Source organism: Oculina patagonica, chromosome 2, assembly GCF_052425735.1.
Source record: "Oculina patagonica isolate OP01 chromosome 2, crgOcupat, whole genome shotgun sequence".
Classification (NCBI taxonomy): Eukaryota; Metazoa; Cnidaria; class Anthozoa; order Scleractinia; family Oculinidae; genus Oculina; species Oculina patagonica.
Window position 1 is genome coordinate 42769895 of NC_135759.1, and position 16319 is coordinate 42786213.

Genomic DNA, 16319 nt, shown 5'->3' on the forward strand with positions numbered 1-16319 from the left:
ATTCTAAAGAACTCTGGTGGAAGATAATTTTGAAAACAGGAAGTAGGCCTTCCAACCAAATCTTAAATCTTGCCTTTTGTAACGCGATGCCTACCAGCAGTACCAAACACACTCCAAACTTGAAGCAAATACTCGTGAAAAATTGGCATTTCAAAGAACAGCAACCATTGCACAAGAATATATTCAAAGAACATTTCCTAATATTAACAAAAGGGGCAGGTCTCTCAAAGATGTACTCGTAAAATCGAAACTATGAAAATGGCTAATACACGTGCGTGAGAGTCGTGCAGGCCTGTCTTTTTATTTTTTTTATCAGTGTCGTGCTGATCATACAGTATTATTCAATTTTTATTATTAAAATTCAGGTTCTGACGCAATAATTTTTGCTGTAAGAAAAGGAAAGTTAATAAATAACTAAAATTAGCAGTTAACTGACAATTGGCCAAAAAATAGTAGTTAACTGACAATTGGGTACCCCCATTAGCACCGTCTTATTAGCTAATTTGCTGTAACGTGGGAACACGAAAAGCTGCAATGATCAAAGAAGTAAATGTAGTAGTACAACAATTACATGAAAAGAACTCTGTTCCCCATTTTATCGCACAGCCTAGCTTCCCACGCTGCGCCGTTTAAAATTGACATTTATTTCTTTTTGCAACCAAGCATATTGTATATTTTACGCACATTGTTTTTCAGTTTGACTTTTTCAGCTTGATACATTGTAAGAAAGGCTTCGGGATCGATCCATTCTGAGAGGAAATGAACTAGGATATAGACTACCAGAGAAATAAACAATAATCCAAATAAACACTTACGTCTCTGTAACTATCTGCACAGTTGAGAAAAAAGTGGTCTATTTTTGTGATTCTATTAACAACTGCCTTTTTTTATAGAATGTTCAAACTACCAAGTCCTGAATGACAATGACCGTGCCAAAGGATTCAAGGCGGTTAATAATTTTAAATGTGATCAACCGCTTGCAAGGCGCTGGTACAAATTTGAAGGAGGTGCAGGAATACGGATGCCTGACCAATGTGTTCCCACATTTCACTGTGGTACCCACGCCCCGGGTTGGCTCAGTGGTGCACATCCAACAGTGGCTGAAGGTGCTGTGCAACGCAAAGTGTGTTTTCACTGGTCCAACAACTGCTGCAAATGGTCTAAATACATCCAGGTTCGTAACTGTGGCGGTTTCTTCGTGTATGAGTTGTCGGATACACCCACCTGCTCTCTACGGTACTGTGGCGACAAGGATCAAGGTAGAGATATCATTTTCGTACAGTAGCGCTGAAAGGGCATCGCTTTCTTAGATAGAAATTAGCTGATATTATTGAGTAGAATAACACAGCTGTCAAAAGAAAATTGGTGAATAAACCGGGGAAAATGTTTCACGTCTTTCACTCTTCTTTCCGTAGAAAATAACTTTGTTTGAACACATTTGAGACAGTTCCGACTCTCCAAAGAGGTTGCACTGATATTTAACAAGAAACATCAAACTGACATTTTTCTTTGCATATTATCTCATTGCTAGGAGGTTCACCACCACCCCCAGTTACAGCGTCACCAGCAACACCTCCACCTCCTACGTCACCAGCAGGTACGTACATGATTGTCCGTTTTGATGAAGTGTGCAACTGAACTTCGTTAAAACAAACGACGAATAAGACATACTAAGTGTCAATATTGCAAGGGTAAGTTGGGCCTCGTACATTTATAGACACAGAAGCGGCACACTCGAGAGTTTGTCTTTTAGAGGTAAAGGATGATCTTCTTGAATATCCTAGCTGAAGAGACAGACGAGTTTTTTTTTTTTATTTTAGAGTCTGAGGTAAAGATGAAGGAATAAATAGTTACTATGTGCACTGAGAGACCGGGGTTGGGCTAATTGACCAAAAGTCCAATGAAAGTTTTACATGACGGTTGCGCAACTTCAACTAGAGAATCGATTGAGGTGTAAAATGGAAACTTGAATTCGCCATTTTTGCATGCAATGGGTAAATGGGATTTAATGCACTGGGACTGGGATTTGGCCAATGGACTAAAACCCCCTCCGGGGGGGGGGGGTACTCCCTATAATGGCCTATACGGGGAGGCTCCGCCCGAAAGGGGTACCTTTTTCAGGCTTCAGGTATATAAAAGGGTAGGGATTTCACGAGGTTAAGTATACGGAAGGGTATGGAAATCTGTCATTTGGCTATTTAAAAGGGCCTTTAATTAAAATATTTCGAACGGACGCAATTTACGGTTGTATTATTTTAATTTATTAAGCGCTACATAAAAATGACAAGAAAACGTCCTATTTCAAGTCCACGCCATGTCTCTCAGGTATATGAAAGGGGTACCTTTTTTCAGTTAAAGGTATACGAAAGGAGTACAATTTCTGTGAAAAATGGTATATAAAAGGGTAAGGGGTTAGAACTTGGGGCGGAGCCTCCCCGTATAAAACTTTTTTGAGTAGAGCCCCCGGGTAAAAACCACAATAAACTCGTCGACGGAATGGAAACACTTTTATAACCCTATCTGGAGCATCAAAAATAAACATTTCAGCTACCAGAGCAATTACCATCACTTGTTCTTTTATCACTAGAATGTTCAAACTACCAAGTCCTGAATGATAATGACCGCGCAAAGGGATTCAAGGCGGTTAATAGTTTTAAATGTGATCGACCGCTTGCAAGGCGCTGGTACAAATTTGAAGGAGGTGCAGGAATACAGATGCCTGACCAATGTGTTCCCACATTTCACTGTGGTACCCACGCCCCGGGTTGGCTCAGTGGTGCACATCCAACAGTGGCTGAAGGTGCTGTGCAACGCAAAGTGTGTTTTCACTGGTCCAACAACTGCTGCAAATGGTCTAAATACATCCAGGTTCGTAACTGTGGCGGTTTCTACGTGTATGAGTTGTCGGATACACCCACCTGCTCTCTACGGTACTGTGGCGACAAGGATCAAGGTAGAGAGATTTATGTTCGTACTATATAGCGTTAAAAGACCAGCGCTTTCTTAGACCTGAGTAGCTTGTAGAATAATACACGGTGCTTTGCCGTTGAAATTAAAAACAGGAGTTCTGAAAACGGTGAACACAATCAGTTTCACTCTCCTTTTAGTTTAATCTTATTTTTTAGAAGATTTTTTGATCTGATGGTAAGATTCCATATTCGAAAGACAGTTACTTCCCGTAAAAGAATTGTGTCCGCATCTTACGTCTGTAAATGTTGCGAACGTTGCGTCTTGTCGTGGAAACTGAAAAAACTTGACAAAAATGAAAAAGGTCCACGTCGTACTTCTTCTTAAAACTTTATCGTGTGCAGATGACCTCAGTTCGTTTTTAAATTGTGTTCTGAACTTAATATTTTTTAAAGATGTTACAAAGAATCTGGTACGGTTGATTGGTTTTGCCCTTGACTGCTTGAGGTAATAAAACACAACCAAGGCAGAAGCATACAATTGTTGTCCACAGTCAGTAAGCCTCTCATCGCTATATTTTTCATCACTCTCTTATATGAATGAACATTTTATAAATTATCCCTCACTCGCCCTGGAAAACTGACTGACTTCTTGTCGCCACTGAAAGCGAGCAATAATAATGCATTTAGGACAAATTAACCTGACATGCGTTATATGTTTTTATTAGGTTCGACACCGCCCCCAGTTACAACATTGCCACCAGCGCCTATAGCTACCTCATCTGGGAGCAACGGTAGGTCATGATGAGAGATTTCTGATAAAATAACAGCACAAACATGGGCTTGGGGACGAGCTATACACACGAATGGACAGAAAAGACTCAAAATTTTCGCTGACATATTGTCCCAAAACGTAGTTAAACAGAAAACTTTGAAACTGAAAACTGTAAAACTGAAAAGCCTGACATTGCCTTTTAACAAAAAATATATTCAGTTTCTTTTTTTGTGAAAGTAGTATTTGTGCCCTCTCGAGGGAAATAAATTGAAATGTTAAAGGGGCTACGTTACGACTGAGAATGTGAACCTCTAAGTACGACTACTCCAGGGAATTAAGTTCAATAACTCGTCTTTGTGATATTTCTAGGATGTGGTTCAAGTTCTCCAGCAACACCTCCACCACCTACGACACCTGTAAGCGCCTTGGGTAAGACAAAGATTTGAAAATTTAAAATGCAGTCAAATGTCAAAGCTCTCATATTTTAATTAATAGAGGTAACTTCATATAAACAATTTAATTGCTAAAACACCACTTCTTTAAGCTTAACTGAGAAGAAACAATATCAGGCTACGTACGACACAATGCACGCTTATTCAGTTGTTACATTTTAGTGTCGGACTACTTAATCAAAATATGTAGACTACCGGCCTAAATAACAATCGGCTAAAGTTATTGGTCGGGTTACGGAAATGGGTCGAAATTCAATTCTGTAACTGTTTGTATCTGTTTTCAGCCTCTCGCATACAAGGATGGAATTTGACAAATGAACTCCGTGATAAATGCAACTGTCTGAAAACCTGAGAAACAAATGGAAAATGTATTTTGTAATTGCAAAATTGCGTGGCGACTTTACCGCAATTATACAGTTATCACTTCTTTTCCTTTAGAATGTTCAAACTACAAATCCCTGAATGAGAATGACCGTTCGAAAGACTACAAGGGAGTAATCAAATGCGACCGAGCTTCGTTTGTAAAGCAATGGTACAGGTTTGAAGGAGGTGCTGGTACACACATGCCTGATAAATGTGTGCCAACATATTATTGTGGTACCCATGCTCCGGGTTGGCTCAGTGGTGCGCATCCAACAGTGGCTGAAGGGGCTGTTCAACGCAAAGTGTGTTTTCATTGGACCAGCAATTGCTGCAAGTGGTCGACAGACATCCGGGTTCGTAACTGTGGAGCTTATTATGTGTACGAATTGCCACCAACACAATACTGCAATCTTCGTTACTGTGGCGACAAGAATCAAGGTAAAGAGATTCAACTTTTTTAACGCTGAAGCATAAAGCGACTGTTTATTTCACAACTAACTGAAATTTGATTTATAGCAAAAATTGTTAAAAAACCGTCAAAATTAAGTCACAATATTGTGACCTGTACGATGTTTTGAACACGGTTTCATTATAGTATTAGTGTTGTTCTATATTTTACATAGTTTTACGGCACTCGCATTAAGGATTCTATCACTACACTCGTACCAAAAAACAAAGCGTGAACCTGAAGTTGCATTCATTAGGTGATTTAATCCCACTTAAGTTGATAAGCACGTCTTGAAATCGCTTCCTCTCCGCTGCAGACCAAATGCTCATGAATTGCATGTCGCACAGTTCACATATCGGCATGCATAATTGATCGTGTTATATTTTTCAACTACCGCCTAGCCGGAGCGAGGCGTGGAAACGAGAATTAGGTGTTAGTAAAAATTTAAATAAGGACGCTATCAGTTGCAAGGGTCGCTATTACGAGCAACGGACGCTATCAGTAGCAACGGACGCTTATCACTAGAAGCTACTAGAAGTTCGAACTAAAGGGATTTTATAGCACCAGAAAACACAAATTGTAAGTACATTTGTTTCGCATTCACGTTTATAAGAAAGCTTGTACAAACAGTGACTTGTGTATTTCGAATATTGTAATTGCAGTTGACTATGACTTCGATTCACTACTATGGATCAAGTCTAGTGCAAATAAAATTCAGAGTTACTTAAATCCCTGGTGTATTTTCAATAAAAGTACCGCTACAGACGAGAGCGCGAAACAGCTCATATTAAACATTTTTTCGCTTATGATTCGAGCAATGCACCGCCTGATGAGAGCACTTTTATGGTGAAACATGAATCATTAATGACTAAGTGAAGCGTAACGATGTGAACGCAGTTTTAGTCACCGCTATTGTTAGTAAGATGTATCTTATTGTAGTAATAAAATCTAACAGTCAGAGTATATTTATTTAAATGTAGCTTCTAATTAATCAATGAATGGCATTTTTCATTTTACAGTTACTCCACCACCCCCAACATCATCCCCAACAGGCTCCCCACTCCCACCAGGTAAGTATCTTTTATCCATCAGGTTCTACATTTAGCTCTAGTCAACTTCAATCTAATAATTAATGATATAAGAAAAATATATCAAGGAGCCAAACCTCAAAACTTAGGCCATTTAAATAATCCTAGATCTCTTCTTGTTCTAGACTAGAAGTCTTCTGTTTCCAAAACGATTCGCTGCGAGCCGCAAGAATGTAGCGCTTTATAGCCTACACAATCACTCCTAAAACTGCGTATAGCTAGGATCCGACGAAAGCAATAAGTAAAACATTAAATTGCTGCTTTTGATGGCTATTGCAACCGGTCCATGTTTCTCAGAAATTAATGAAATGCTAAACCAAAGGGACATGTACTGAAAAAAAAACTAAATAAATCAACTTTTACATGCTGCATCTATCTGCAGACTTGAAAAACTATCAAATGCAACTTTAAATTACTTAAATGTGTGAAGATTTAACTGTAATTGTATTGTCACTTTTTTTCACAGAATGTTCCAGCCACAAAGTACTAAACGAAAATGACCGCGAAAAAGGGTTCAAGGCAGTTAATAATTACAAATGCGACCGGCCCTTCACAGACCAATGGTATAAGTTTGAAGGTAGTGCAGGCACAAAGATGCCTGATAAATGTGTGCCTAAATATCACTGTGGTACGCATGCGCCAGGATGGCTCGATGGTGCGCATCCGACAGTGGCTGAAGGGGCTGTGCAACGCAAAGTGTGTTTTCATTGGTCCTCTGGCTGCTGTCAGTGGTCTAGGGACATCCAGGTTCGTAACTGTGGTGGTTTCTACGTGTACAAGTTGCCTGAAACACCCGGATGCAGTATGCGGTACTGCGGTGACAAAGATCAAGGTCAAGGTTAAGATATTAAACTTTATTATACCTTAGTAGTATAGCGAGTGGTAGCAAATCGATAAAAATGGTATCACACGTGTGGATAAAATGATATCCACACATGTGCTATCGATTTCAACACTCGAAGATAAATTTTATATTTTCGCGCAAACATGTATTATCCTTTGTATACATCTTTCACTATACTGGTATAGCTATTAAGCCCGGTTGTTAGTTAATGATTTTTGCTTCAGAGGATTAAATTAACGTCAGAATTTTATAACTGATCACGACAATTTTTAAGGCTCCCAGTCTTTGACTTGCCTACGAATAAAACTTCACTTTATTTAAAAGAAATTACTCAGAATACTGACAGTAGCACTAACATAATAAATTAAAAAAAAACCTCCTCAATCGTTATTTAATTTGTTTATCCGACATCACAGTTATCCGTATTGCTAAAAAGACTGATATGTCACAATAGTCTGTCAATCTAATAGCTAGTTAAAGACAGTTAATGATATTTATGTTTTAATTAATCGCTGAATGACGTTTTTATTTTAACCTTGCAGTAACCCCACCTCCCCCAACAGTACCCGGCTCCCCACCCCCACCAGGAACCCCACCCCCACCAGGTAGGTGTATCTTCTCATCTCGTGCTTCCAAATTCGGATTTTAGAAAGTGACTCGCAGTAGCCAAAGTGTCTACAAACTAGACCATATAAAATGATCTTAAATCACTTTTTGGTCGACCGCCGAGTCAGTCTGATTTCTTACTCACCGCGCTAGATGGATTTTTTCTTAGAGGAATGGACGAAAATGAAGCATTTTATTTTTCACACTTTCAAATCACCATGAAATCTGACACTAAATCATAACTGGTTGGCAACTCTACTAATTTTCTAACGCTCTTAAATTTGCATTTCTGGAAACGATTTCGTATTTACAGCTACTGTAATTGACTTGGTCACGTGCGAGGGGCTGTCCATGTTAAGGGCCATTATATATTCGTAAATATCGTTGCAGAAGATGACTGATTCCACACAAAATAATCAACTTTGAAAGCTTGTATGGAAGCTTCGTCAGTAGGTACATTTCAAAATTTATTGGAAATTGATAGCAATGGTACTCATTCGAAGGTAAATGACGCTTATTACTTTGTATTAAAGGTTCCTGCGGCATCCGCCCACACTCCAGGATCGTTGGTGGTGTTAATGCGAAACATGGTGACTGGCCGTGGCAAGTTCAGCTGCGTACAACTTCCGGCTTCCCTTACTGCGGAGGTTCCTTGGTTTCTCCTCAGTGGGTGGTCACAGCGACTCACTGTGTCCAGAATAAATCACCCAGCTCTATCGTCATAAGGCGAGTAAAACGAATGTTTCGTTAAAAGTATATAACTCTTGTATACATGTCACTTAACCACTCCAGACCTAACGTAAGCACCAATTGTTCGCGTTTCCAGTGCGATTGCGCCGACTAGTTTCACCTTGGTCTTTGACCTGGGCCTCACAAGGCTCACCAAACGACGGCATGGAACTAGATCGCACCAACCTACAATCCGAGGGTAAATAAAGTATTCACTTCACTTCACACCAAAACGTTACGAAAGGCGTTTTCTCGACTTTCCCCCTAGGGGGATTTACAGTCTCGTTGTTTTGACAAGACAAACGAAGTATGATGTAAATATTTACAGTAGGTACAGTAATCTACAGTAAACTTTAATTTAAATTATTGAATTTGCTTTCGTCTAAAAGAAGGAACGAAATAAAAGCCAATGAAACTGTTTCACCTCTGCGATAATTTAATGCTATTGGTCACATTTTTATAGGATTTTTTTTTGTTGGAGAGGTTTTACTTGAGTTTTGAAAGCAATTCACATTTGCTTTGATTTTGCTTTACTACGTTTAGCGTTAAACAAACGTCGTGCAACTTTCTCAACTAATCAGAACTAAAACTAAAACTCAATCGTGACTTACTTGCATACGTATGCTTAGTGCTGGTTGTATGTGTTTGCTTCGTGTTTTGACTGGTTCACAGGATTATCTGCGTCCTTTGTGATTGGACAGAGTGATGACTATGGGTTTAGATTAACGACACTCAATTAAAAATCGCTTTTATGATATGTCCATTCTATTTTAGACTTGGCGCGCACAGACGTGTTAACACTGTTGGATCTGAACAGGACATCAGAGTAAGCAAAGTTATAACCCATCCATCTTACCACAAACCGACCAGATACAGTCATGACATCGCTCTACTGAAACTGGAAAAACCAGCTCAGCGAAACAGGTACAGTTCTACTTGAATTTTATCATGGCCTGGTTTACAGAGGTCCCAGAAGTAAAGAGGTAGAAAAGCAAAAAGCCGCTAAAGAAAGATTAAAAATGCATGCATTTACTTCGCGCTAATCCATCTTGATCAATTGCTTCAGGCGGTTACCTATAGCATAGAGTTTGCACGACTTGCTTCCCAGTTGTGGTAGTGTTTCAGCGTGGTAGAGCTCAAAGTCAGAAATAAGTCAAAGGTGAATAATAAATTAAATTACAGTAACTTTTAAGTTACTGCTACATTTAAAAGTGTAGTGAATAAATCTTTAACTTTTGTCGGACTCGTTTCCAAAATATTCTTAATCTACGGTGTAGGGATGCAAAAAGAGTGAACCGGCTACATTCACATGCACGCGGGAAGAATGTTACAAAATTAATGATTATTTCGTCAGATAGAAGCAAATAGTCGGAACAGTGTTTATCATTTTTTTTTTGGAAGGAAGAGAGGCTCAGAAGGAGGTTGCCTCTTGATTTTGTGCTTAACTTGCCTTGCCGACACCAAAGGGATCTCTCGGACGTACAAGGGGGGAGGGGGGGGGGGGGTGGATGCCACCACCCCCATAAGGTTTTTCCCAAATTTTGAAAAAAACGATTTACTCTACAATGCTGAAACTTTCAGTAGCTGTTCATTCATCCTTTGCGGAAATTTTAATATGTCAACCATGTCTCCATGGTATTTGACGTTGCCATGGCAACGTCATAAATACAGGCAGGTCTTGACCAAAATCGTCACGTTTAACTTTTTTCTTGATTTTTTCATTTTTTTTTAAACAGAAGTGCAAAATTTGTTTATTTTTACATTCCATAAGCATTCTGGCTTGATTTTGCATCAATTTCCGTTATTTTGTGACCTTCTAAGAAAATGTTGAAATCCAAGATGGCGGATCCAAGATGGCGGCTTTTATGACGTCATATGACGTCACAGCCAATTAAAGTTATGTCATCTTGTAGAGTAAGCTAAGGGCTTTCTTCTCAGTGCAAAACATTCTCGCTACGCCTTAATATAACGAAAACTCCGGGGAGGGGTTCCATCCACCCCCCACCCCCCCACCCCCCTTGTACGATGGTGGGGGTATGAGTTTGCTTGTACGTCCGAGGGTTAAGTCACTAATCCTCTCGACCGTTTCGCAGGTTTGTCAATCTGGTGTGTCTTCCTCATGCTGTTGCCGAACCATCTGACGGCACCAAATGCTGGATCACGGGCTGGGGCCGACTTGCTTCCGGAGGCGCCACTCCAGAATATCTTCAGCAGGTCCAAGTCCCAGTGGTTAGTCGCGCCCGCTGCGATAAAGCCTACCCAGGAAAGATCCACGACTCCATGGTCTGCGCGGGCCTGGATCAGGGTGGAATTGATTCCTGTCAGGGTGATAGTGGCGGACCGATGGTGTGTGAGACTGGCGGAAAGTTTTATCTTCACGGCGCCACCAGCTGGGGCTATGGATGCGCCTCTCCTGGGAAGTTTGGGGTCTACGCCAAAGTGAAAAACCTGTTGCCTTGGCTTAACAGCGAAATGTCCAAGAACTAACCTGACGTCGACAATATCATGGGGATAAAATAAAACATTAATAGGAGGGGCTTATGGTAGAAAGATTTTTCTTTCTCACACTCGAGGAAGAAAATAATAATAGTCAAAACGTACTTGTAGCATAAGGGGTAAATAAAAGCATTGAAAAGGAAGTTGCTTGTTGAACGTCTTTTATGATATGGCTAACTCAGCCAGCTCTCTGTCATTAAAAAGCTACCGCCTCAGTAACTTACTTTCTTACTTATACTAATACTAACTTATATTACTTCTTACTTACTGACTGGCTGACTGACTTTAATACTTACTTACTTACTTACTTATTTATTTATTTATTTATTTATTTATGGATCGCCATTAAACGAATTATGAAGCTCCTTCTTTGTTATAAATTATTATTCGAAATTTCCCTTAATGATATATAGATTTAGCAAAGAGTAAAAGCGGAGCTCCGCACTTACTTATTTCATTGAAAATACCGTTATAACTTATTGAAGTTATTTAAAGTTATTAAACTTATACTACTCAACAAAGACCCATAGCCGTAAAAAAATTCAATTCCAATCGCAGAAATTGTGCTTACAAAATCATGCCATTACCCTAGAAAAAAGAAAGATTTGAGCCCCCAATACAATGGCAAAAAGTAACTTGATCAGGGGCCGACTTTAAAAACACTTGACCTCGATGAGCTGTAGACCTGAGCACGTGATATGTTCATGTGATACTGGTCAGCGGATACCTTTTTTGAACAACTGTCAATTGACCATAACATGGATGTACAATTAACAAATAGATTTCATTTTGTCGTGCGTCTGTTCAGTTAGATCAAAGGTGAGTCACTGAAGTTCTTACCAATATGTTCTTTCCCTTCAGCGTAAGTAAAGCCACAACCGGTAAGGAAAAGTTGTTATCATTTCACTCGACAACCAAACTTTTTCGGCATCATGGGTTTACCATATTTTCTTACTTATGGTGCTCCGCTGGCGCGCTTTGCGCGCTGGAGCTTCTTGACGAAACAGATTGAAACAATTTGTAAATTAGAGACAAATTGCTTCCAGCGACTTCCAGCCGTTGTAATGACTTCCAACCGTTCGTTGAGAATTGCACACAATATAATCATTTTCTTAGTAAAAAGGAAAACGAAATTTTCCAAATTAGAAGTGTTTTGACGCTTAATGGTATTGATTAAAAACAAATTATGAACTACGAGAACTGGTTTATTTGTCTTTCAGCGAAATATGATTATTAGAACCGAGTCTAAAAAGATAATTTAAAACTATCTTTACTGGTGTTCCGTTCTTACCGAAGAAATAGCAATTTTTTGGCATTCCTAGTATGGTTATTCATATATGGTGGAACAATGCAATATTCATTGGCTTTTCAGTTACTGCTCAAAATCACATGTACGGTGGGTCACCGGCTATATTTTGGGTTTATACATTGGTTGTACGTGTTTTTCCGCTAGCCACAAGGAAACACATGTTAGGAAGGACTAGTGCGATTTGCCTTTTCAAAAATACACCCCAAATATTCGCCAATAACCTTAAAAAGGCTCCTAAGCCTTTGACGATAATTTCCACTAAAGGTGAAACAAATGCAAGGGTTTACAGCACAATTTGTGTGGGCAATAAACGAGACAAGATTAAAAATGCGTATGACACTACAAGATAATTTAGTTATGTTACGGTCCCGGGAAACGGAATGTAAGTAGTAAAAATAGAAAGTACAAAAAGGCGTCCAGCATACTGCAAAGCCTAAAATAATGGCACTGGCTATCTTAAGGACGCTTCTGTGTTTTTTCAAGCGTTGTTGTTCACCGTTGGTCGATGGCTCGCTAATATGTTTCTGTGATTTTAGCTTTAAAAAGATACTAGTATAAAGTATGATTATCAAACCAAAAGGAATACAATATAAAAATAATAAAAGTACTATCAAGTAATCTCTATTGTTCGAGGTCGTTCCAAAGGCTTCAGTCCATCGAAGCTCACATGCTAGTTTCCCTGGATATTCAATCAGTTTGAAGGCGATCAAATTGGGGGAGATCAAGATTATTGCGGCAATCCATGTGGCGAGAATGAAGTAGGGGTACAACTTTGAACCGATGAGGGGGTAACGGAGTGGAAATATCACGGCTCCAAATCGATCCACTGCTATCAATACCAAGCTCTGAACAGACACGGCAATGGAGACATTTGGCAAGAAGTAAATCAGCTTACACATGATCTTGCCAAGAGGACCACCGATAGGCCAGGAGTTGGCATTCAACAGCGTTAGGGACCAGGGAATGACGAATAATGGAAACATCAGATCAGACATCGCCATGTTCACGATTAAAAAGTTGATAGCTCTTCTCATGGTCTTCGTCTTGTAGACAATTATTCCGATTGAGATGTTTCCAGTCAGCGAAACGACGAGGATCAGGCAGTAAACAAATGTTTTTGTGATTCTTTCTGCTGAAGTATTACCTGGAGTAAAGCAGCTTGATGGAGTTAGTTGTGTTCCGTTCACTGTTGTGTTCAAGTTTCCTAACATCTTGATAGATAGGCCTTTGAGGTCCAGGTAGTGCTCTCCAAATTATTTTCTCGTCTGTTTTTCTACCAAGACACTATGCTATATTTATACGCTGTCCTTAAAGAGGGATGTAATCATGTTGTTTGTTATCAAACGCAAAGCGTTAGGAAATTGGTTGTCAAAGTTTGCGTTGCCAATCTTTAAAAAGTACTAAGAATTGACATGTTTCCGTAATCTCAATCAAAAAGCAATTTACCCTTAAACAATGAGGAAAGGCAAAAATTGCTATAAATTTTCATTTGTAATGATCAAAGTGCATAACAAATGTCAAAGTGTTTACTTTGTTAAAGAAATAACAGTATTTGATGACGTCAAAAGGATGCCGCGTGGCCTGTCTGATATGTCTTCAAATTGCATATTATTGCATTGCTTATAACTTTACGGCTTTTTTCCCCTACAAGGTCAAGTTTTCGCACAATTCCCAGCAAGTCAAGAAACGCCAGTCGTTGGTAGCAATCTCAACAGGGATTGTCCAAACGTCTCGATCATATCATAGTTACTAGGATCCTATTTATTACAAGTGTGAGCTACACTGATAAAACTTTACTTAATTGAACTCTTGCTTTCCGACATTTATTACATTTCCTAAAATTTAAGTGACTGTGTACATAGTTCCTCTTTCTTAGGTACATATAAGTGATAAGTGAAAGACATTTGTGAACGAATGAAATGGCCTTGTGTTTTGTCTTTATTTTATAACTCTTCGCTTAAATAATGTCGTTGCTACAGCGTGAAATGGTCGCGTGAACTCCAGGATGCAAGTGTACACAGAGGCTGAATTTTGAGTGCGATTTACTCGAGCGAGTGGTCCGTGTTCAGAGCGCCTATTTCATTGTGTTTTGTTTTGGTTAGAGACAATTAATACTAGCAGTAATTGTAGAATTTCTCTTGCGCTCATTGTACGAGACCCATTGTCTATAGGATATTTTACAAAGACTTAAAATTCTAGCACACTCATTGGTCGAGAGCTATAGTCGATGAGAGTATAGACCATGAAAATGAAAAAAAGCAACTTAAACACAGCGCAAGGCAAAGTCCGGAAATTGTCGCAACTTTGTAAATAAGCAAAAAAGGGATCTTTCGGACAATCATGTGCAATTTTGCACTGCTTTTCCTTTGAACTCCTTCTCCCTTCTCATGAAGGTATAAAATACCCAAAACTAGAACGAAACTGGAGGCAGGCGAGTGGTTGCAGTTCAATTTTGAACATTTCATGACGTCATATGATTGTCTATAACGGCCCCTGCAAAGCTAGGACAGATTATTTCCCTTAACGCTTCCCCTCTTTGCGTGCCCACGCAATATTTCCTGCGGAACCAAAATATTTCCGAGAAGTTGAAAAACATAGTTTGCTTCTCGGAAGCAAAATTTGTTTCCTCAACAAACGGTTGTGCGTAAACATTCAGAGAAACGGTGTTTCCGCAAGAGTGTTTCCTCGTGTTCGGTTGTGTTGCCCATGTTAAAAATACATGGAGTGACGCAGGTCATGATCACTGTCTACGAGCGCACGAGTGGTGAAGTTGTACTTTGTAAATGAATTGACAATTAAATCTGATTGCCCATAATTAACCTACCATCTTTTTTGTGTTACAATGCAAAACGAGATGTCCTTTCATGTTGTTTAACATCCGTTTTTCAGAAAGAAAAGTTAAACAGTAAAGTGAAAAAGTGCAGAACCCGTTCCGTAAACGCCCTGAATTTGTTTTCAGGCTTATTTTTTGGAAATTAACTATTAAAAGCACTCCTCGTGTTCCCTCACTAATTCGTACAGAGAAGTTTGGACGCTTTCTATCAATTTGATCAATTTTTTCTATCTATTTTACCACGGAAGATAATTTCAAGGCTTTAGCGACTCGCCGAACTGAAATAATTCAAAAATGAGGAATGTGATTTCCGAATAACAAAAACTTGAATTTAATAATCATTTTTAAAGGAATTATTCAACGTTTGGTATAACTTTGGTATAACTCCTTGTTTAATAACACATTTAGAAAGCCACCTAAAACATACCTGAAAATTGATCATAATAGCACTTTAAAAGGTAATTGCCTTCTAAGGAACGAGAAAGTTAGCAAATTTTGTCGTCTTCTTCAAACGGACGAAATAAAAGCACAACGTTGCAACCAGACGATCGCCTAATTTTTCCACATGTATTTTGTACAATTAATAGCCCAATTTCGATATATTAAAATTCAGCCTAAAACAATAGACCTCAGGACGAGGCTCCGGGGACTAAACTATAGAGTTTGTGGGGTTTATTCCCCGAAGCCTCGTTGTGATGTCTTTTGTTTTAAGCTGAATTTTAAAATATCGAAATTGGGCTATTATAACATTAAATAAATTGACAGTGGTTGAGGTACACTGAATTGAACTGAAAATTCATTTCTTTTTATTTACTGTAAAGAAGGAATAAAACAGGCAACCATGCTTGAAAAGGCTGTAAATTTCACTTTCAACACTTTCTGGAATGTTAAAAATCTCTCTTTTTATTTTTGAGAACAGGCCGGAACACGACATTGTCTTTGTTTCAACTTGAGCTTGAATGACTTGACTTGACTTGAAGGTTGTCTTTACAAGTTCCATTAAAACGCTGCCGAGATCTTTATTCTAAGCATTTTATCATTTTATCAATTCGACAGCGTCTTGGCCCAATGTTAATTTTATTCAATCATTACCTTACCAATTAATTATGACTTGGACTCAGTACAAACTCTTAAGTAGTTATGTTTGCAATTGTTCTGCTTCTCGTGTACATGTGTACAGAATGATGATGATGATGATGATGATAATTACTATTTTAATTTTACCAAGCATTATATACGTGTTACTTACTTTTTATTTATTTCAGATTTATTTATTTATCTATTTATTTATTTAAAAGACTTAAAAGACCTACGACGCTCCTTCTTTGTTATGAATTATTCGCAGTTTCCCTAAATATTAATGCACTGTATTAGTGACGAAAGATATTTAAACAATTTGTAAATAAGAAACAAATTGCCTCCAACGACTTCCAACCGTTCGTTGAGGATTTGCAATGTCTCGTATTTCAC

General features: G+C 38.8%; 2 protein-coding genes across 3 annotated transcripts in view; one reads left to right on the top strand and one right to left on the bottom strand.

Annotated features, from left to right (window-relative positions):
• LOC144641065 (transmembrane protease serine 9-like) overlaps positions 1-10850 on the top strand; it is a 66980-nt gene extending 56130 nt beyond the window's left edge. Inside the window, exons 9-20 of one of the 2 annotated variants that reach the window (XM_078500123.1) lie at positions 894-1259; positions 1532-1597; positions 2588-2953; positions 3635-3700; positions 4051-4110; positions 4572-4934; positions 5964-6014; positions 6499-6870; positions 7419-7481; positions 8016-8208; positions 8986-9135; positions 10305-10850. In XM_078500123.1, the coding sequence (XP_078356249.1) occupies positions 894-1259; positions 1532-1597; positions 2588-2953; positions 3635-3700; positions 4051-4110; positions 4572-4934; positions 5964-6014; positions 6499-6870; positions 7419-7481; positions 8016-8208; positions 8986-9135; positions 10305-10698 (2510 nt within the window). In that variant the 3' untranslated portion in view covers positions 10699-10850. Of the gene's footprint in view, positions 1-893; positions 1260-1531; positions 1598-2587; positions 2954-3634; positions 3701-4050; positions 4111-4571; positions 4935-5963; positions 6015-6498; positions 6871-7418; positions 7482-8013; positions 8209-8985; positions 9136-10304 lie in introns of both variants that reach the window. The other variant, XM_078500129.1, reaches the window with a different exon arrangement.
• Positions 10851-11347: 497 nt separating this feature from the next.
• On the bottom strand, positions 11348-13227 carry LOC144642384 (endothelin receptor type B-like). Its single transcript, XM_078501345.1, has 3 exons — positions 12684-13227; positions 12238-12274; positions 11348-11447 (listed from the first exon to the last, which is right to left on the bottom strand). Exons 1-3 carry the CDS (start codon positions 13225-13227, stop codon positions 11348-11350), a joined length of 681 nt encoding a protein of 226 aa, XP_078357471.1.
• Between the last annotated feature and the right edge of the window lie 3092 nt (positions 13228-16319).